This window comes from Chinchilla lanigera, unplaced genomic scaffold (assembly GCF_000276665.1).
Source record: "Chinchilla lanigera isolate Chin_1 unplaced genomic scaffold, ChiLan1.0 scaffold00014, whole genome shotgun sequence".
Classification (NCBI taxonomy): Eukaryota; Metazoa; Chordata; class Mammalia; order Rodentia; family Chinchillidae; genus Chinchilla; species Chinchilla lanigera.
The window spans coordinates 31853945-31874755 of NW_004955415.1; the positions used below are offsets into that span (position 1 = coordinate 31853945).

At 57.9% G+C, this 20811-nt stretch overlaps 1 protein-coding gene across 3 annotated transcripts; it reads right to left on the reverse strand.

Moving 5' to 3' along the window:
- Window positions 1-1238: 1238 nt before the first annotated feature.
- On the reverse strand, window positions 1239-11469 carry Hook2 (hook microtubule-tethering protein 2). 3 transcript variants are annotated; one of them, XM_013512286.1, is made up of 22 exons: window positions 11235-11469; window positions 10474-10559; window positions 10330-10402; window positions 8763-8813; window positions 8528-8660; window positions 8347-8414; window positions 7775-7837; window positions 7412-7492; window positions 7175-7335; window positions 6944-7084; window positions 5851-6052; window positions 5161-5271; window positions 4973-5060; window positions 4785-4854; window positions 4032-4169; window positions 3865-3952; window positions 3635-3669; window positions 2544-2626; window positions 2366-2469; window positions 2053-2163; window positions 1758-1829; window positions 1239-1677 (listed from the first exon to the last, which is right to left on the reverse strand). In XM_013512286.1, exons 1-22 carry the CDS (start codon window positions 11274-11276, stop codon window positions 1528-1530), a joined length of 2151 nt encoding a protein of 716 aa, XP_013367740.1. In that variant the 5' UTR covers window positions 11277-11469; the 3' UTR covers window positions 1239-1527. The 3 variants fall into 3 exon arrangements, with proteins under 3 accessions (XP_013367740.1, XP_005381083.1, XP_013367741.1); XM_005381026.2 differs by lacking the exon at window positions 11235-11469 and adding an exon at window positions 11042-11216; XM_013512287.1 differs by lacking the exons at window positions 8763-8813; window positions 11235-11469 and adding an exon at window positions 11042-11217.
- Window positions 11470-20811: the final 9342 nt, after the last annotated feature.

Below are 20811 nucleotides of genomic sequence, written 5' to 3' on the forward strand. Positions count from 1 at the left end.
TTTTTTTTTTTTTTTTAATTTTTTTTTTGGTACTGGGAATCAAACTGTAGACCTCATACTTGCCGGGCAGACTCTGTGCCACTGAGCTAAATCCTCAGCCCCTGGGCTTTTATTAAAATGTTCAGCAAGGCGTGGCAGCACATGCCTATAATCCCAGCACTCAGGAAGCTGAGACAGGAGGATCATTACCAGTTAGAGACCAGCCTGGGCTACAAAGTGAGCTCAAGGCCAGCCTGAACTGCATAGGAGACCCTGTCTCAAAAAAAAAAAGAAAAAAAAAAGTCCACTTCATGACAGCAGCAGCCACCAGCATTGCTGGGTGCAGTGGCACGTTCCTGAATGAATGACAGTACTCAGAAGGTTGAGAGAGGAGGATCTCTATGAGTTGGAGGCCAGCCTGGGCTACACACTGAGTTTAAGGCCAGCCTGAACTATATAATGAGACCCTGCCTGAAAAAAAATAAACAAGAGAAGGAAAGAAACCATCACCACACAAACACATGATTCTTTGTTTTGTTTTGGGTTTTTTTTGGTACCAGGAATCAACCTCATGACCTCAGGCTTGCCAGGCAAGCGCTTACGCCGCTGAGTTATACCCTGTCCCAAAAACGTGATTGTCATATCTCACTGGCTGCTATCAGTCATTCACACTTCAATAAGAATGCATGCCAGACCTCTTTTTTACTTTTTATTTTTTTATTTTTTGTCTTTTTGAGACAGGGTCTTGCTATGCAGTTCAGGCTGGCCATGAGCTCACTTTGTAGCCCAGGCTGGCCTGGAACTCAAAACGATCCTCTTGCTTCAGCCTCCAGAGTTCTGGGGTACAGGTGTGTGCCACCACACCTGGCATCAGACCTTCTTTAAAAACAACAGTCTGATAGGGGCTGGGGATTTAGCTCAGTGGCACAGCACCTGCGTGGCAAGCACAAGGTCGTGAGTTTGATTCCCGGTACCAGAAAAAAAACAAAAAATAAAAATAAAAATAAAAACAATAGTCTGAGCTGGGCATGGTGGCACATGCCTGTAATCCCAGCACTTGGGAGGCTGAGGCAGGAGGATCATTGCAAGTTCAAGGCCAGCCTAGGCTAGAAAGTGAGCTCAAGCCCAGCCTGAACTGCATAAGGAGACCCTGTCTCAAAAAAGACAAAAATAAATAAATAAATAAAAAATAAAAACAATAGTCTGAATCTCTATCCCATCTTCTCTCCCTCATCTTGGTTTCCAGAGTCCACCCAGTATAGATTTAAAATCTTTATTATTCATTTTCTCAAATATAAAATCAGGCTCTGCACAGACAGCACATTATCTCCAGGGACAGAATCAAGGATAAGAATCACATTGCTTTCTAAAAAAAAAAAGTCTATCCCTGCAACCAGCCCTTCCTGGACTCCCAATCTGGGGGAGCAAAGGACAGAGATCACAGCTTCAAGCCTGCCACCTTGCTGGCTGAGGCCTGAGGCTGGGGGCCATTCAAGGGCAGATGAAGTTCTACCAGGTGGGCAGGGCGGGCAGCAGGTCCTGAGGCAGTCAGCGCTTGTCAGTGGGGCGAAGGTTCAGAGAGGCCAGGCGTCCCAGGGGTCTGCGGCGAGCATTGGTGGCCAGCCGCTGCTGCGCCAGGAAGGACTGTGCATGCGCAGGCACCCGTGTTTCGCCAGCTCGCTGCTGCAGGGCCATGCCCTACGGAGAAGGTATGGTTGGCCAGGATCCGGGCAGCTGTGGGACTCCCAGTTCCCTAGCCTTGGTGACAGTGCTCTCACCATATTATACCAGGCACTGATGAGCAGTTTTTCCTCCTGTTCCCGCTGACTTCGGCTTGTCTCATAGTCCATCTGGCAGGGCAGGGAGACAGGAATCAGGGGCCTGGGTGTGCTGGGCCAGCCAGGAGTGGTGGCGCACGCCTGTCATCCCAGCACCCAGGAGGCTGAGGCATGAGGATTGCTATGAGTTCGAAGCCAGCCTTGGCTACAAAGTGAGCTCAAGGCCAGTCTGAATTACATAGCAATACCTGTCTCAAAAAACAAAACAAAAAAACAAGGGGACAAAGACACCCACTTCCAGGTGCCGGATGCGGATGTCCTGCTCCCGCAGCTGCGTCCTCAGAGTGTGGAGTTCCGGGGGCGCCCCCGTAGGTGGCCGCTGCTTGGGTTCCAGGGTCTGCATGACCTAAGGGTTGGGAGGATCACAGCCAAGGTGACCTTGTACTCACAGCCCCTTTAGACACATGGAGTGATAACACTATAGCCCGTGGCGGCGGGAAGAAGACAGAAGCCTGTGACATGGTGTGGTGTGATGGCGGAGTGGCAGGCAAAGACAGGCAGAAGGTGATGAATGGAGGGGCAGGAGGGCTATGGGACCGGGTCCTCACTGTGCGCGCCTTGTCCACGTAGCGGCGGTACCGTTCCTCCATGGCCCGCAGGTCCGCATCCTTTTTCTGCAGGCTCTCCTGCAGCTCTTCAATGCGCTGGGCCGCTGGGAGACAGGGGGCCCTCAGAGCCATGCTGCCCTCAGGGATCACCCCGCCCTAGCCGCAGAGCCCCACTTACTACTGCTGTCCGTGGGTGGCTCCAGCTCTTCGATGTACTCTCGCTTTCGCTGCAGCTCCAGGTCTGCCTCATGCAGCTTCTGCCTGTGTGCAGCCCAGGGACAGCAGTGGGCTAGCCCTCGGCTGGCTTGTCTGCCTCGTCTTTTATATTTTTATTTTTAGGGGTTTTTTCCCTTTGTTTTTTGAAATAGGGTCTCGATATATAGTCCAGGCTGGCCTTGAACTCACTATGTAGTCCAGGCTTGCCTTGATCTCATGGCAATCTCCCTGCCTCAGCCTCCCAAGTGCTGGGATTACAGGCATGTGCCACCACGCCTGGCCTTATCTTTTATTTTGAGCCAAGGTCTCACTAAATTGCCTAAGATGGCCTCGAACTTGGGATTCTCCTGCCTCAGCCTTCCAAGAAGCAGGGAGTATAGGGATGGAGCACTGCACCTGGTTCTTTATTTTCCCTAGCGCTGAGGATGGAACCCAGGCCTTCTCCCATGCTAGGCAAGTGCTCTGCTATTAGGCCACACTCCCAGTCCTTTGGCTTCTCTTTTGTTCCAGCATCCCAGTGGTGCCTACAAGCTCCTCAGCTGCCAGAGTACCCCTGCCTAGGGACCTGCCCTGGCGCTACCCTTTCCCCCACCATCAGAGTCACAGTGGCCCTCTGTCAACTTCTCCCTCTCCAGTGTGGAATGGAGGGCCACGCTGGTTCTGTCACATCATCCCTCTTCTACCCCAAACCCTTTAGATCCATTCAGCCAGCATCCACCCAAACAACAACCATGACAACAACTAGCCGGGTGTGGTGGCGCACACCTGCTACCTCAGCACTCTGGGAGGCTGAGGCAGGAAAATCACAAGTTCTACTCCACCCTGCAAAACTAAGCAATTTAGTAAGACCTTCTCTCAAAAAAGAAACAAACAAAAGCAACTATCACTTTATTTCTTACCACCTGGCAGAAAATCCCTCTGTGGCTTCCCACTGTGCCCTAATGCACACCAAGCTCCTCCCCCGGGTCCAGCAGACCATCCTGGACCTGACCTGTCTGTGTCACTGGACACATCCCGCACACCTTCCCCGGCCTCCCACCACCTGCCACTTACAGATGTTCCTCCAGCTTCCTCTTGAGCAGGGCGGGCTGGGGACAGAAAGAGGAGAAGGTGGGTAGGGGTCCAGTGGTCTGAACCCCTAGCCAGCAGGGGAGCCTGGGTGCCTCCTGGGCCCACGGTACTCACGATGGCCTGCACCGGGGCGGGCAGCGGGCAGCAGGGAAGAGAGAGAGGTGGGTTACTGGGGGCGAGGGGAGCGCTGGGCAGGGGGAAGTGGCACTCACGTCGTCGCTCCTGCCTCCCTGCTCCTGCAGGGCCTTCTGCAGGTCCTCCACCTGGGCCCGCAGCTCCGACAGCTGCTGCTGGTTCAGCCTGCGAGGCGGGGGCTGCTCAGTGCCCGCGCGCTCAGCGGGGCTCCGCGGGACCCTACCCGGCGCCCACCAGCACTCACCGCCGCTGCGTCTCTAGCGCGTGGCGCGCGCGGTTGGCCTCCTCCAGGTGGCGCTGCAGCTCCGCCTGCCGCTCGCGATCCGCCGCCTCCTGCTGGCACAGCCGCTTGTTCTCCAGCTGGAGCCGCAGGAGCGTCTCCCTGCCGGGCCAGGAGGCGTGAGCCTGGCGGGACCCGTTATCTCGCAGAACAACTCAGGCCCAGCCGGGAGAACCAGCGAAAGCATGGAGCTGGGGGCAGGAGGGACCTTGGGGAAAGAGCCCAACCCGACCCGGAGGCGAGTGGGCGGGGGCCGTGGTGTGGGCGGGGCCTGTGGGCCCTGGGGGCGGGGCTCTTACAGGTGTTGGGGCAGAGTCACGCCAGACTGGAGCTACAACTCAAGGGTTAGAAAAGTGGACCAGGCCTCGCAAACGTGAACAGCCGGTGTGGGGGGTTGTTCATGAGGCAGGGCACGGGGACTGCACCTAGCAGGGGCTCCAGCGAGTGCAAGGCTGGACCTTGGGGGCAGAAATCAAAGAGGGCAGGGCTAGGGCGAGGGATTTCTGCATGAGTACTGACAATGGGTCCTGCAGCCACAAAGCCACCTAGGAGGAGCCAGAGCCCTGGACCAGGTCACAGCAGGATTGGGGGTGGAGGAGCCTGGCTAGGACCTGGAACCCTAGACTAAGAACGAGGGCTCTGGTCCCTGCGCACTCCACGGGCCGGGCTGGGAGCCCTGGCCAGCTGGGTGGACCAAGCACCAAATGCCCGGGATACCTGAGCTCCGCAGGCAGGATCTCCGCTGCCAAGTTTTCCAGGCCCGGCGGGGTGGCCTCCAGCGAGGGGTCTGGAGAAAGTGAGGGCCTTCAGGTCTCTGTGCACCTGCAGCCCCGTCCCAAGGGCCTCTTTCCCAGGACTAGGGGCTCAAATTCAGTACACCCCCTCCCGGGGGTCCTGCAGCTCACCAGCCTGAGTCAGCCCCCGCGGCTGCAGCTGGGCACAGCGCAGCTCCTCGTTGGCCTCCCGCAGAGAGTCCCGCTCAGCCAGCAGCCGCTGCAGAGGCAAGGACGGGATGCGGGCCCCAAGGGACTGCTTCCCTCCCACGTTTTCCAGGGGGTGGTGGGGAGCTCCGGCCGCGGGACCTCAGCCTCACCTCCTTCTCCTTTGTCACTGACTCGTACTTTTCTTCCAGGTTGCGGCACTCAAATAGCCATTTCTCGGCCTTCATGGCTTCCTCTTGCCGTTGGCCCTGCAGTTCCTGAACCTGTACAGAAAGGAGGGGTGAGGCCAGGTGTGGTCACACGCCCCTAATCCCAAGTCTGTATAGGCTGAGGCAGGAGAATGGTCATGAGTTCGAGGCTAGCCTGGCCTACATAGTGAGTGAGTTAAGCCCCCGCCTGGACTACATAGCAAGACGGAGTTTCAGAGGACTGCAAAAAACAGCGGGAGGACTGCAGGGATGGAAGGAGGGGCAGCGATTTAGGACCAGGCAAGGGAGAGGGCTGCAGCAAATAGTGCTAAAGGACAAGTGGGCTTTACAAACCTAGATGTATCTGATCTGAATGGAGGGGCAGGCCTAAAGGGGTCGGCCTGCACCGTGGAGGTGCGGCCCAGTGAGGTTGGGGGCGGGGGGTGGAGGGGGGAGACTGTACTTAAGGGCGTGGTCTCCACAGTGAGGCTGGGGCTCTGGACAGCTACGCGAGCGCTCCTAGGAGGAAGCCTGTAGTTGGATGGGGCCCTACAGGTGTGCGGGCGGAGCTTAGGACAGCGCGGGGGCGGGACTGAGCGAGGGGCTCTCTAAGGCAGGGCCGCCCTTGCTCCCTTTGCTCCCTCCGCGCCTCACCTGCCTCCGCTGCGCCTCCAGCTGGGCACGCAGCGAGCCGGCCCTGCGCAGCTCGTCCTCCAGCTGCTGTGTGCGCTCCGCGTGCCCGGCGTTGCGCTCCTCCAGCTGCCGCACCTGTCGTCGCAACTCCCGCAGCTCCCCCAGGCGGCGCCGACAGCTGTTCAGGGTTGCTTCCAGCTGCCCTGCGCGCTCCGAGGACTGTCTGGGAGAGGGATGAGGCAACCGGGCAGTCAGGGGTCAGCTGGGATGCCGGGCCCTTGGGGCAGGAAAAGGTGTCGGCCCCGGGGAAGGGATGGGGCTCAAGGTGTAGAGTTTACCACAGTGGAGGGCCAGAGGTCTGCCAAGACCTGGTGCTGTTGGGGTCACTGAGGTCATGGTTAGCCCAGAGCTATAATCAGAGCAGCCTTAGGGATTATTTACTTATTTTTGAGACAGGTTCTCCATAAATTGCTAAATTGCCCAGGCTGGGCTTGAACTTGGGACCTCCCTGCCTCAGCCTTCCTGAATGCTGGAATGACAGATGACAGGTCACTCCCAGTTTGGGATGGATTTGTGGGGATACGGAAGGGTGATGGGGTCACAGGAAGTAATGAAGACCCAAAGGGACTGAGGATCCCCCAAGGGTAACTTGGGGGCTTGGGGGAGTTATAAGACAAGAGCAATAAGGGTCCTTAGACAGTGGGGAAGGGACCCAGTAGGTACTCTGGCATTTCTTAGCATCCCGGGGAGCTGTGGGGTCACACGGGGTTCTTCGAGGTTACAGAAGACACGGCAGGATCACGAAGGGCTGCAGCCGTACAGTTCTGGATCCACGGGTGTGATGGGGCTTGGAGTGGGGAGGTCTGGAGAGTGTTGTGTGTGGGGGGAGGTCCTGTGTTTGTTGAGGGAGTTTGGGGTCTGGATCATAACATAACAGGGCACTGTGGGGTCCTGGGAGCACCATGGGTACAGGGTGTGAGGTCCAGGAATGTGAGGGGGTCAGGATAATGTGGTAGAGCCCAGCTGGTATGAAGGACTTGGGGTGGCACAGTGCAATCTGGGGCACTCAGGCCATGCTGGAGGTGTGTGGTAGGCTCCAGGGACCCCCGCTCACCGAAGCTCGTCCATCTCGTCCTTCAGTGCCTGCGCCTCCTGGGCCAGGCTGGTCAGAGCCTGGTTCCGCTGCTGCAGCTCAGTGACCTCACGCTCCAGCTCGGCGCAGCGCAGCCGTTCATCCTCCCGGCTGCTCTCCAGCCTGGGGGTGGCAGGAGAGCAGCTCAGGAAGGGGCTGCTGCCTCCACCCTAATCTCCTGGCCTGCCTGGCCCTCATCCCCCGCTGCCATACCTGTAGTTCTCCTCCTGCAGCTGTTCCAGCTGGGACTGCAGCAAGAGCAGCTTCTTGGCTGTGAGGCCTGGCGCACCCTCGGCCTCAGGCTGGCCCGCTCGCTCCCGAAGGGCTGCATTCTCCTGTGCCAGGCTTTGCTTCTCCTCAGACAGGAGCACCAGCTGCGGGCAGGGGGGTGTGTGAACTGGAGCCTGGGCGGGAGCGTGGCTGACCCCGGGGGCCCCAGCGCCTCCCCACCTGCCGCTCTAGGTCCAGACAGTGCTGCTGGAGCTCATCCCCCTCCTCGGCCTCCTCGCTCAAGAAGTAGTACCTGCGGGACTGAGCAGATGGTGGGGAGTGGGCGGGAGGCCAGGGAGCCAGGAGGACTAGGGAAGACTGGGATCTCTAAGGGCTGAGGGGACCCTGGCCAAGGGACCCGTAGGATCTAAGAGAGGACTGGAGCCCCACAGGACTGGGAGAAGGGTAATTCAGGAGACCTAGGGACCTTGCAAAAAGGCCAGGTCCCTGAGGACAGGATGGTTTATAGCTTCAGGACCAGCCCTCCACCTTTGCAGCCCCACCTATGGGACTGGGCCCCTCAGCAAGGTTCTCTACCCTTACCTGTGTGTCAAAGTTTCCATATGTCTCTGTTGACAGGGAGTCAGGGGTGTCTTTGGTCATGAGCTACGGGTGGGGGAGGCATTCTGATGAGCTGAGCGCTCTGGTTTTTATTTTTCTGAGACAGGCTGTGTACTTCAGGCTGTCCTTTGACTCATTAAGTAAAGCCCCAGCTGGCCTCGACGTCACAGCAACCATCCTGCCTCAGCCTCCCACGTGCTGGGATGACAGGTGTGCATCACCACACTTGGCTCCAAGCTGAGCTTTCTGAAGACAGCCTTCAAGCCTTCTCCAACCCAGCCTAAGATGCCCACCCTCAGGTCCCCAGAGTCAGCTCTGCCCAACAACCTGAGCCCAGAGCATATTCCCACCTGTGACATTGAGGGAGGGTACCTGGAGCCTGCAGGATTGTGCCTTAGACCTGGCAGACACTAGACAGAAATGTCTGGCCAGCTAACTTCCGGGCAGAGACTAGATCTTACCAGGGCAGGGCTTGTGCCCAGTTACCACTGTCAGCCCTGGAACCCTCCCCTCCCCTGACACTCCTCTGTCGCCACACACACACCCAGACCCACCTCCTGGATGGCTTCCATCACTACGTGTTGGACTGACTCCTCCAGCGTCATGATTCTCTCGATGTGCTCTGGGGATCAAGGTGGGGTGACTGAGACCAAGGGGCAGCTTGAGGGAGGAATGAGCATTTTCTCAGGCCATCTCCTGGGGACCCCTGAGCTCTCCCTCTGGCCTTCCCCATACCCTGCTTTTTCTCGCAACTGATCGCACAGCCCAGCACCAACTGCAGCAGCTTGCCCAGCTCCGAGGGGTCTGAGAACTGGCCAAGCAGGCTCACATCCGGCAGGTGCTGTTCTGACACAGGGTGCCCCAGAACCTGAGAACAGGAAGGCGGTGGGGAGGGAAGATGTTTGGGGTTCACAGACCCACCAAGCCTTTCTCCCCAGCCCAACTGTTCAATGTCCTGACAGTTACTCACATCCTGAGAGTATTCCAGCAAGCTACGCAAGATCTTCTCCAGATTGCTGACCTGGGGAAGCAGAGGTTCTCTGTACGGGGCCCAGAGGCTCCATCCTCAATCTGCTTCCATTTCTTCTTGTTTCCCCCCTTTTCATTCCCTGCTTAGTTCACCCTGTTTGGTGCTGTTTCCTGAATGTCCCCTCTCCTAGGAGTAACCTGTCTGGCCATGTGTCCTTTGTGTCCACCTGACCATGTTTGCTGGTGCACTGCTAGGACCCAATTGCTAGCCAGGTGTGGTGGTACATGCCTGTGATCCCAGCAATGGAGCCTGAGGCAGGAGAATCTCTGCAAGTTTGAGGCCAACCTGGGCTATATAGCGAGTTCAAGCCTAGCCTAAACTACATAGTGAGACTCTACCTCAAAAAACCAAAGACAAAATCAGAACCCAGTCGCTTCTCACCACGTGGTCCAAGTCACTGTCATCTCTCCCCTGGATAACTGCACCAGCCACCTCTTACACTGCATTGCTTTTCTTCGGTGGTAGGGACAGAGTCTAGGACTTGGTACTGCTGGGCAAGTGCTCTCCACTGAGCTCCACCCCACCCCTCAACTTCATTCTTCTCCACACTCCATTCCTCTCCAGACAGCCAGGGGGAGCTTTATCAAGGCCATGCCAGGTAGTGAAATCCTTCCCTGACTTTCCACAGCACTTAAAATAGAATCCACACGTCCTCCGAGGTCTGCTAGGGCCGTGATGACCTCATCTCCTACAATTCCTGCCCTCTTGCTCTCTCTTTTGACCTCTCCACCACTCCTCAGTGACATCCAGCTCATTCCCAATCCTAGGACTTTGCACTTCTTTCCATGTGCCTGGAATACCATTCCTCCAAATCTCCCGGAAATCAGCCCATCTTCAATAAGCACCTGCCTCCCTTACTCTCTCTCATGGTCTTACTTTTATCATGGTCACTGATTTATGACCATCAAAATTTCATTTTTGTCCATGTGACAATGAGGATTGAATTCAGAATTTCATTCACACTGAGTTACACTGCCAGACTTTTTTTTTTTTTTTTTTTTTTGAGTCAGGACATTGCAAAGTCACTAAGTTGGCCAGGCTAGGGTAAAACTCCAAGATCCTTCCAGAGGGCTGGAAGTACAAGTATACGCCACCATGCCCAACTAGATGTTAATATTTTCTGTTGTTTTTCATTTTAAGACTGGGACTTTAACATGTAGTCCACGCTGGCCTTGACCTCAAGGTGATCCTCCTGCCTCAGCCCCCTGATTGCTGGGATTATAAGCATGTGCCACCATGCCCAGCTTGGCTAGAAGTTAACTTTTATGTGTGTGTATGTATTGTTTGTCCACATTGCTGGAATGGAAGCCACATGAAGGCAGGTTTTGGTCTGCTATGCCTTGCTGAGTGCCTAAGAAATGCATGCTCCGTAGGTGAATTAGAGAACAAAATAGTTGGCTGGCCACATCTCTGTCCCCGGCCAGGTGTGTCTGTCCATCTTTCTAGCTGCCTCGCTGTGATGATCTCTTTACTAGTGTGTCCTCCTAGTTATGAGTCCACCTGTCACCTTCAGCTTCCAGTTGGGACCTGGATCCTCCGAGATGCCCTGGAGCCATGCTTCATTAAACCAGGAGGGGTCTCTGGGGGCGAGAAGGAGCGATCAGCTGGCTGGGGGACCCTTTGGGGGATTCTCCCCCTTAGCCCCACTCACATCTGGTTCAGCACTTGGGCTATGGCACGGCCGCTGCTCAGGTCCTGGGGACTGGCGCAGCGGGGCGGAACTTGGAAGGTGCGCAACTGAGGAGAGAAGAGAAGGGCAACGTGGAAATTCTGAGCCTGGAACTCTTGAACCGCTCCTCTTCTGCAGTCTTTTCCCGGCCAGCAAAAACCTCCCAGTCAGGCAGGCACAGGCTTGTTGCACTAGCAGCCAACTCTGCAGTGGGGGCGTGGCCTCTGCACACCTGGGTTCGGAGGGGCGTGGCCTCACCTCTGCCCAGTAAACCCCGGGCGACCAGGTCAGGGCTGCACCACGTGACCAGGCCAGCACACCTGTGCCCCCTACCCTGTGCCGGGCATGAGGGGCGGGGCCTCACCTGTCCTTTCCACGCATACTTGCCACGTGACGGGGCGGGTGCTGGACCAGAGTCCGACCGCCCTGCAGGCCCACGACCCCTTCCACCTTCCAGCCCAGGACGGAGAGGCCGACTGGGGCAGGGCCGGGATAGCAGGCGAGAGGAGTGAGCGGGCGCACACCTGTCCCCAACCCCGCCCCGACCTACCCAGGTGAGCAGAGACTCGCATAGCTCGGCCTTGTCCACGCTCATGACTCCCGATTGAATTCGACCCCGCGAGAGGAGCCCCGGACGCCTCCGGGTCCTCCACCAGCGAGCGCCAGCGGCCCCGACCTCCCGCTCCTCCTAGAGCGCCACCCCTCCCGCCCCGCCTCCTGGGCCCAGACTCCGCCCCACTCACGTGATCTCGCCCGACGCCCGCGCTTGCCTCCAGCCCCGCCATCTTGGGTCCGGGCACGCGGGGTGCCCGCGCCACCGCTAGGGGTCAGTCTGCCCGCGCCACCTGGGCAAGCTCTTCGGCAAGCAGCCACCCCCGGCTCCGCGTCTCTGGGGTTGGAAGGGTCCTCATGCTGCTTCTGAGGAGCTGCCCCGCCCTGCTGTGCAGACAGGCACATTCACGTCCTTTCCTTGCAGTTGAAAGACAATTAACTGCCTTGCGATCGAAGCCTGGATCTGTGCGAGAAGGCGCGAGCCGTACCATATCGCGTGGACTCTGGAGTAGGGGGATCCTAAACGCGTCGCAAGTGCAGGTGACTCGGAGTCCTGCCCCACCCAGGGCAGGCTAGCAGATACGGATGTGGCCCCAAATCGAGGTCAGGGAAGGTCGCTCAGGCCTTGCCGGCATGGATCTGCCCCACCCGGAGCTGCCCCTGCACCCTCTCAGAGAGCCGGGCTCTCCCAGCGTCAGAAGAGCCTGCCGCCAGCAGCCCACCAGGGGGCGCACAGACAGCGCCCCGCTGGCCCGAGGGCGGTGCACTCAGACCCTGCGGTGGCGTTAGAGGGGGCCTCAAAGGAAAGGCGTGACGACCGAGGTTAACAACATTGCGTCAAGCGTGGTGGCGCACGCCTGTAATCCCACACGCGGGAGGCTGAGGCAAGGAGTATCGCCAAGAGTTCGAGGCCAGCCTGACCTACACAGCCAGACCCTGTCTCAAAAAAACCAACCAAAACCGAGCAAACAGTAACGTCAAGGACTGGGGATTTAGCTCAGCGGCACAGCGTCGGCCTGGCAAGCTCGAGGTAGTGAGTTCTATTCCCGGTACCGGGAATAGAAAAAACCAAAACAAAACAAGAAAAAAAACAGTAACGTCGCCAAACCACATCTGTGGAATGGCTACTGTATACACTCCCTGCGCTAAGCGATTTAAATACATAATACAATTGAACGTCCCGACAATCTCTCTGCCAAGTGCTGTTTTAAGTCCCAGTTTTGCCGAGGAAACCAGAGGCTCCAGGCAGACCACGGCTTTGAGGGGAGAGGTAAAGCCCTAGCCCCTGCCCTTTGACTCCAGGGTCCCCTCCCAAGCGGCCCTGCCCCGCAAGCAGGAGAGATACTGTCTTGTGATGAGAGGTTATTAGCTGTACCAGAGGTAGGGGCGGGCTCTGCTTTAGGCGTGGGTACAGGTCGGAAGGGAGGGGCGCTGATTTGGAGCGACCCTACCCAAGAGAGGGGCGGCCAAGGCGACCGAAGCAGCGCACAGACGCGGTCCCTTCTACGCCGCAGCCGGCGCTGGCAAATGCACTCAGAGCCTGGGGACGGGACCACACGCTCACTGCCCCTCGCCCAGGTCCAGTCCCACCCTGGGAGCGGGCGGAGGGAGCAGAGAGGACGGGAATCAGGGATGGCGCTCCCGGACTGGACCGCCTTCCTGACGGCGTGAACACAGCTGATCCCAGACCCCATCCCCCACCCCTGCCCGCAGTGGGAAGCTAAGCCACCCCCCGCCCGAGTAGCAGTGGGAGACGAGCCAGGAATTCCAAGAATGGGGGGCTGGACATGCTGAGGCCTTGGAATATTTTGGGGTTGGGGTCACAAGGATTTTGAGGTTTAGGGAGAAACCTGGGAATCCAAGCATTTAGAGAAATTTACTTAAATTGCTCTAAGATTGGTTGGTGTGATGTTATAGGAATCCCAGATGTTCAGGAAGCCAAGATTTAAGTAGAGATCCTGGGTTCTCAGTTTGGGAAAGAGCCACAAGCCTCTGTCTGAGTCAGGGGAGAGCCCCGTCTTTGAGGGGAGCAGGGGAGCTCCTGTGTTGGTGGGGAAGACCAGGGAAGACCTGTTTTGAAACATAGGGAGCTGTGCTGTGGAAGAGGACTCTGGAGACCTTCAATTCTACAAAAAGGGGCCACAAACTGCGTTTTTGACAGTGGCCCCATATTTGGGGAAAGACTGCAAACCCATTTTAGGTACAGGAAGCCCCAAAGTTTGGGGGTGCTGGTCTGGAGGCCTTTCTTTGTAGAGACCAAAAGCCCCCAAAGTGCAAGTCTGGGCCAGACGCCCCCAGCTGGCGTGGGGACCCCACCCCCTCCTATCTGTTTCCAGGAACAGCTGGGCTTGGGCTGGGTTGTACTGCTGGGAAGCCTGTGACTCAACCCCTCCCTGCAGCCACAGCTGGACCCTGGGTGGCCCCTCTAGCCTGCACATCTGAGCAAGGACGGGGACCCTGGGTCCCACAACTGGAGTATAACACCTTCCCCCTGGCTGACCCCAACTCCTCGGTGGACCCCATGAACTGTCACCATGGGGAACCCTGGTATGCCCCTGTACCCCAGCGGCTGACATTCTGCCAGGAGTTCCCATCTTGCCCCCTCTCCTGTATCCTAGCCCACTGAAGTGTGCTTGTGTTTGTGTAGGTGTAAAGCTGTGGGTCTGTGATTGTGTGTGCACAGGCATACGTATCTCCGTCCACTTGTGTCTTGGGACTTTGGAGATTTTGGGACTGGGTGTCTGATTCAGTTTCTTGGTTTGTTTTATTGCTTTGTGATACATCTCTACATTTATTTATGTTTATTTATTTATACATACATACATACATACATACATATATACATACACACCAGGAATCAAACTCAGGACCTTGCCCTTGCCAGGCAGGCGCTTATGCCAATGAGCTATATCACCAGACCCCCTTTTTATTTTTTATTTGAAGGCAGGACCTTACTAAGTTGCCCAGGTGGGACTCAAACTTTACATCCTCCTGCCTCAACCTTCCTCAGGGCTGGCATTGCAGGCCTGCGCCACTGTGCCCAGCTTGTCTGTGTGATTTGATAGTGCAGTTGCCGTTAGGACTGGGGAGTGACTGTAACACATCCTTGTCCATGTATAACATCTAGGTTTTGCTGACAGGAAGTCTCTGTGTGAAGCCTGATTGTGTCTTGGTGTTGTGTGTCTATCCTACTACTGGTCCTGTGTATGATTTTGTTTTGGATCAGTCTCCATGTCTTGTTTTGTTTTGTTTGTTTGTTTTGAGACAGGGTCTCACTATGTAGTCCAGGCTGGCTGAGAACTCATGGCAATCCTCCTGCCTCAGCCTCCCAAGTGCTGGGATTACAGGTGTGTGCCACCAGGCCTAACTTCTGTGTCTTTGAGTGAAACTGTGACAATCAGTGGCTGGACATGGCCTCAGATTATGCATCTGTGGCGGTGTCCTACTTTGTCTTCATCATGTGTCTCCCTGTGACAGTGTGACCTTGTCATGTGTCCTGGTTGTCCACATTCCTTTGGACAATGTGAGCACCCTTGTGGGTTGTCTTGTCTCTGCCTGTGCCCTATTTTATGCACCCTGTGATAACGGTGTGGTGGCCTGACTGTCGTGTCTGTCTCTACCCCATGTCTCTGCCAGCACCCTCTCCACAGGAGAGGGGTAGATATGTGCCGATCCACGCCCCAGTTTTGTTTTGTTTTTTTGGTTTTTCTCCGGTACCGGGAACCGAACTCACGACCTTGCGCTTGCCAGGCAGGCACTTTGCCGCTGAGCTAAATCCCCAGCCCAACGCCCCAGTGTCCTTCCCCCACTTAGCCTGGATGGTGCGGCATTATCAGCGTCTGTAAAAGACGTTGCTGTGTCCCCATCACAACCACAGGTGACTGAGGTGCTGCCTGACTGTGCTCCCCACAGTGCATATCCATGCATAGCAGCAGCCCGTCCGTGTTCACCGCGTGGCTGAGGGGGTTTTGCTGGTGTGCGGCAGGTGTATCCTGTGTCCGTGTAACACTGTGGGTCAAGAGCTGTTTGTGACCTGCTCGTCTGTGTGCTGCGTGCGTGGAGGAAGGCGCTTACCATGGCACAGCAGGATCGACTCCCTCCAGTCCCGGCCCTGCGGGGGTGCGTGCTAGGGTAGTGCGTCGTGCGTGACGTGGGACACAACGAAAGCCGCCGCGTGCGTGGAGCCGACGCGGTCGTGCGTGCGAGCGCGGGGTGGGAGGAGGTGCCGGTGCTGCTGCGTGCGTGCGTGCGTGCGTGCGTGTGCGCGCGAGGGCGGCGCGGGGGCTGGGCGCGCGGGGAGGCCGCGACCAGGGGTGAAACCCGGGAGGGGGAGGGGCTGCCGTTAACCCCTTCCTGCCAGACCCGAAACCGGGCGGCCCCGGCCGGGCTCACGGGGCTTCCCCAGCCCGCGAGGGGGCAGCCCCTGCGGGGAGAGGACCCTACACACACACCCTGCAGAAGCAGAGACCCTCCTGTTGCCATAGAAACCAAGGTTCCCGCACAGCGTCTCGCGGCTTCCTGCTGCGGTTCTAGAGTCCGCGCGCTGCGCTTCCAGCTCCCGATCCCACAGAAGGGGCCTGGGGTCAGCGGGGCCGGGGTTAGGGGTGACTCAGGCCAGCCCGGGGGTCCCCTGGCCGTCGGCCTCGCCTCCCCTTCCTAGCCCCTGTGACTCAGCCTCGCGGCTTTCCCCGGCGGTGACTCAGGCCCCTGGGGAGGGGGCTGCGGGCTCCGGGACCCCCCTGCAGGCCCCCGGGGCTGAGAACAGGTTCTGGGACCTCTGGCTCCAGGGCAGGGGTCCCCCCTCCGGCGCGAAGCAGCTGGTGGGGCGGCACCCCCCTTTGGCTGACCCTTGCTAAGGTCCCTACGGCCCTTCCCACCCCTGCAGGGCTGAGCCTCCCTGCCCCACCCCACCCCTGCCTCCGGGAACCGGCCCTTCCCCCACGCGCAGCCACAGGAAGTTTTGGCAGAGTCTGTCGCGGCGTTGAAACGGTTAAAGCCGTTTCTTATTCATTTCATCCAGGGGCCCCTTTTGACTCAGAGCAAGCGGGTCCCCCCAGGACCAGGCCTCCCGGGGGCCTGGGTTCCCACTCCACCCCACAGGCACCGTTTTCAGAGGCTGGTGAGTGGGTTGGGGGTCTTGAACATCAGCATGCAGAGCTGAGTTCAAAACCTGTTTCTGCCCTCATCGCTGTCTGGGCCTCAGTTTCCCCTTATGAAAACAGGAATAATTATGTCCAGCACATAGAGCTGCTATGGGGATTAGATGAATAACAGATGGGACGCTTTGTATCCAGAACTGGGCACAGGGGCAGGGACCTCCTCCTGTCTTTCGGGCCTGAGTGTCCTTGTGTCCTGTAGAGGCAGAGGCCAGTGCTCTGTGCCCCACCCAGGCGTCCTGAGGCCATGGGGTTCACTCTGTCCACCCCCTGCCCAGGGCGGGCACCCAGGAAGTGAGAGGCGGGGCAGGAATGAGGCGGAACCTGTTGAGCCCGTCACTTCCCCGCCCCCCACCCTCATTCCCGCGCCCTGACAGGGACCCCCCCCACGCGGCCACCCCACCCCCGCTGCCCTGGACGCCTGGGTCCTGACCTATGGGTGGCCGGAGGGAGGGGATGTCGGATGGAGACGCCGTCTCGGGAACATCCTGTGGATGGCTGGCTGGACAGACGGGAGGGTCAGCCCCTCCCAGGGCAGGGCCGACATTGGCTGGGGGCAGAGTAAACATGGCCCAGGGTAGCCAGACTGGGGGCGGGGAGGGGGCTGTGGGAATGTCCACACACAGTCACCCCTGCGAGCCAGGCCAGAAGCACAAACTTCTGTCACCCTAGCCACTAAGCCAGCCAGGGACACACACATGGGGTCAGACATACAGCTGGGCAGGACGACCCAGCCCTAGCTGACACAGATGGGACAACAGACTGAAAAACAAGACAGAGGGCCCCAGGTGTAGCTTGGTAGCAGTGTGTGCTTAGCATGCACAAAGCAAAAGTCCAGTTGCCAGGGTTTGCATGAGCGCACACACTCGCTGGAGCACACACGCACAGAAGGGAGGAAAAGACACACTGTCCAACACACAAAGGCATCAACACAGCAAAACCGTGTAGGCAGGGTGTGTGTGACAGATAAATCCACTGGACACACGGGTGAGACAGAGCACTGCGCCCCAGACACAAGTGGGCAACGCATGTATGTGACAGGTTCAGAGAGAAGGTACCAGCACCTTGAGCATTGGCACCCTGAGAGCCACAAAAGAGATGTGTGCCCCCCCCCCACACACACACGTGAAGATACCTAGAGGCCAGAGAGGCACACATTCCCCTGTAGTCAGATGGACAGAGAGACATCATCTGCACACCAGGACAGCTTCAGGCACTCTCCACCACCACACTTGGTGCACACTTAGAGATGAAGCCTTACACATGCTAGATGCACCGGAGGACAGTGCAGTCACAGGCAGGCTGACAGCCCCAGCTAGGCTGGCTGGAGGGTCCAAAGCAGCACACAAAGTCAGTCATGGGCCACAGTGGTCAGGGTCATAAACATACAGGCACAGGGTCACCTTGGCCAGCACATGTACCCAGCACACACAGACTGTGCACGAACTACCCATATACAGACCAGCCGGGTATGATGTGCCCCTCTCTCACGTACAAACTAGTCACAAGCCACATACACACGTCAGCCAGGTGTCTCTCTCACACACAGACCAGACACCACACACACACACACACACACACACACACACACACACACCAGAAAACAAACCCACACAAACCAGTCAGAGACTTCTCTGTCTCTCTCACAGACACACCATCCACAGACCACACATAAACACACAGAGACCGCACATACCAGCACACCAGACACAAATAAGTTAACCATAGGAACTCCAAAAAAACCTGCATAGCCATACATATAGGCCAGCCATACACAGCCACTCCTTAGACTTTGTGTGCACATACACACACACACACACACACACAACTGTCCCCATCCACACCAAGCAAAACAGCACCCTCACAGAGACAGGTCCTACACTCTCGGCAGGGCTGGGCCAGCCAAGCCTGGACCCAGCCTCATGTTCTAGGCTCTCCCACTCCCGGACAGGCAAACACAGCTGCCAACTTTGCTGAGGTTCTGTGGGTCTCTGGGCTCTGTCCCCCAAGATCCCAGTGCTTCCTGTCCTCAAACATCACTCCCTCCCACCTGTTCTCCACTTCCCCTGGGAGGCCCAGCTCAGCAACCGTGGCTCCGGCTGTGGGCCGTGTTCTCATCACATCCCCATAGAAAGGGCACCTGGGAAATGAGTGATACCCAAGCCCCCCAAGCCCTCAGCAGCAGCTTTGTGGGAAACTCCCCATGGGCCTCATTGAGTCAGTGTGAAGAGACTGCTTCCAAGAACACCCAGCAGCTTCCTCTCCAGGAGAGCGGTGAGGGACCCCCAAAACCACAGGGATGGGGGAGGGGAGCTGGGAGGCCAGGGGTCCTGGGGAAGGGCCTCTGGGATCAGTCTTTAGCTTCTTCCGGCCCAGCCTCCTGTCCACACCCAGGGGCAGGGACGCGGGCAGCTGGGTGCTTTGACTTGTGGGTTCCTGCCCTGGCCTGCCCACTGGCTGACTCATGGGCAGCCCCCAGCCCAGTTTCCTGGTGAGAGCCCTGCAGCCAGCTGGTCAGCGGGGCCAGAGGAGGAGGGTCAGTGGACTATTTATAAGAAGGAGAAGTCCCTCGTGCCAAGGCCAAAAGCTCCAGAGACCCATGGGTGGGGGTGGGTGAACTTCCTCCTTACCCGGTCCTCTGGGCCTGGGAGAGGGGTATGGGGAAGGTGGGCAATACCCAGCAGCCAGTGTGGGTGTCCAGGCCAGATGGGGGAGGGGCCGTCACACTCTCCTCCCCAGGCAGGCCTGGCGCCAGCAGGGCGGCATGAGGGGGCGGCACCCAGGCCACAGGGTGAGACTGGCAGGGGCCTGGAACCGGCTGTACCAGCTTGGCCAGGCCCCCGCCCTCCATGGCTGGCCTTTCCCCATCCCCTGCTCAAACGCCCATGCAGAAGCCCTGGGGCCGGGACCCCACTCCAAAATACAGTCTGCTCATAAACACCATTGGCTCCTCTCCTCGTGCCAACTCTTTTGTTTGTTTGTTTGTTTGTTTTTTTGGAGGGGGCGTTTTCTGGTACCGGGAATCAAACTCACCACCTTGCGCTTGCCAAGCAGGCGCTGTGCCGCTGAGCTAAATCCCCAGCCCCTGTGCCAACTCTTTTAACTCGCAGGTAGAGGAGACCATTTGTGAAAGGATGGCATGCATTTGGTACTACATAAGTGCCCATCTCAGTGTGTAGCATACACAAAACCCTGGGTTCAACCCCAGTACTGCAAAAATAATAAAATAAAATAACTAAATATCTGTCCAGTTGTGACTGTCCACAGTACCTCGCATAGTACCTGATGCTCCGGAGGCAGGGAGCTTGGGCTGTATGTATGGGACTTGGGCTATGAGTGGACGTAAGGCAAGTTCTTTCATTTTCTTGTCTATTCAGTGGTGATATGAACAGCACACACTTGGCTGGACGGCTGGAAGCAGCCAGTGACTTATTATGCAAGCCACTTAGAATGGTGTCTGGCCCCTGCTAAGAGCCATATAAGTGTTAGCTATTAAAATAATAATTACTATTTCTCAGTGTGTCTGCGTGTCCGCATGTCTCTGAGTCTCCTCATCTGTCTGCACATTAACCTTGCCTCTTTCTGTCCCTTGGGCCATCTCTCCCTGCCCTGACCCCTGCCCCCTCCACCCCCTCTTGCTCCTTTGGCTCCGGTCATGCCTCTATGCCACTGTGATGGCCTGGCCACGCTCCAGGGCTCCCCCCAGCATGGCCAGCCTCAGCTCTGGCCGCGAGTGACTCACTGTGGTCTCCTGGCCCATGGGACCTGCAAGTTGGCTTCCCAAGGTGCTGCCCTGCCCAGCCCCCCAGTGCTGCCCGCCCCGCCCCCGTGGGCCAGGCCAGATGTCAGCTGCAGCTATTAGCATGGGCAGGAGACACAGGCCTGGCAGAGTGCCCGCCAGACTCAGCGGCCTCTGGAATCTCCCTGAGCCTGAGGCGGGGGAAGGGAGCCTCCCTAGCAAGGGGCCAGAGGAGGGGGCCCTAAGGGTCCTGCAGACTGGGATGCCCCCAGCCACTTCTGGGACCTTCCAAGCCCCCTGCCCTGCGGGACTTCCCCTGCCCTCAGCTCAGTTTCTCTGAGCCTCTTTCATTTTCTTTCTCTCTCCTACACTTGCTAAGTCTGAGGCTGCCCCAGAAAGGCCCGCAAGCCCTTGACCCTCAGCCTCCCTCTACCCTAAAGGAGCTTCTTCCATCTTCTCACAGATGGGGGCCTGGGAGGCTGAGAAAGAGGGAGACTGGGTCTCTCACTTCTTGTTTTAGGGGTTCCCATGCTCCCTGCTTGGAAGTCCCTCCTAGAGTCTAACTAGAAGTCTCATTATTTAAACCTCCAGCCGGCCCTTCCTGAGGAAAGTGCAGTGGGCTCCTTCACCTCCCCTTGGATTTTCTGGTGCTCTTTAGGGGCAGGGAGTCGCTCTGCGCTAAGATGGGAATGGACCCCCAATCACTGGGGCGTCGGGGGAAGGAAAGGGCACCCTGCCCGGGGTTGGGCAGCGGAGGTGCCAGCCCGCCCAGGCGCCGCGGAGGCCTCGAGGCATCAGCCCGCCCCCTCCGCACCCCGTCGGGCCAGGGGCGAAGTCCGACCCAGGCCCGCGGGCAGGCGGGGACCTGCCGGG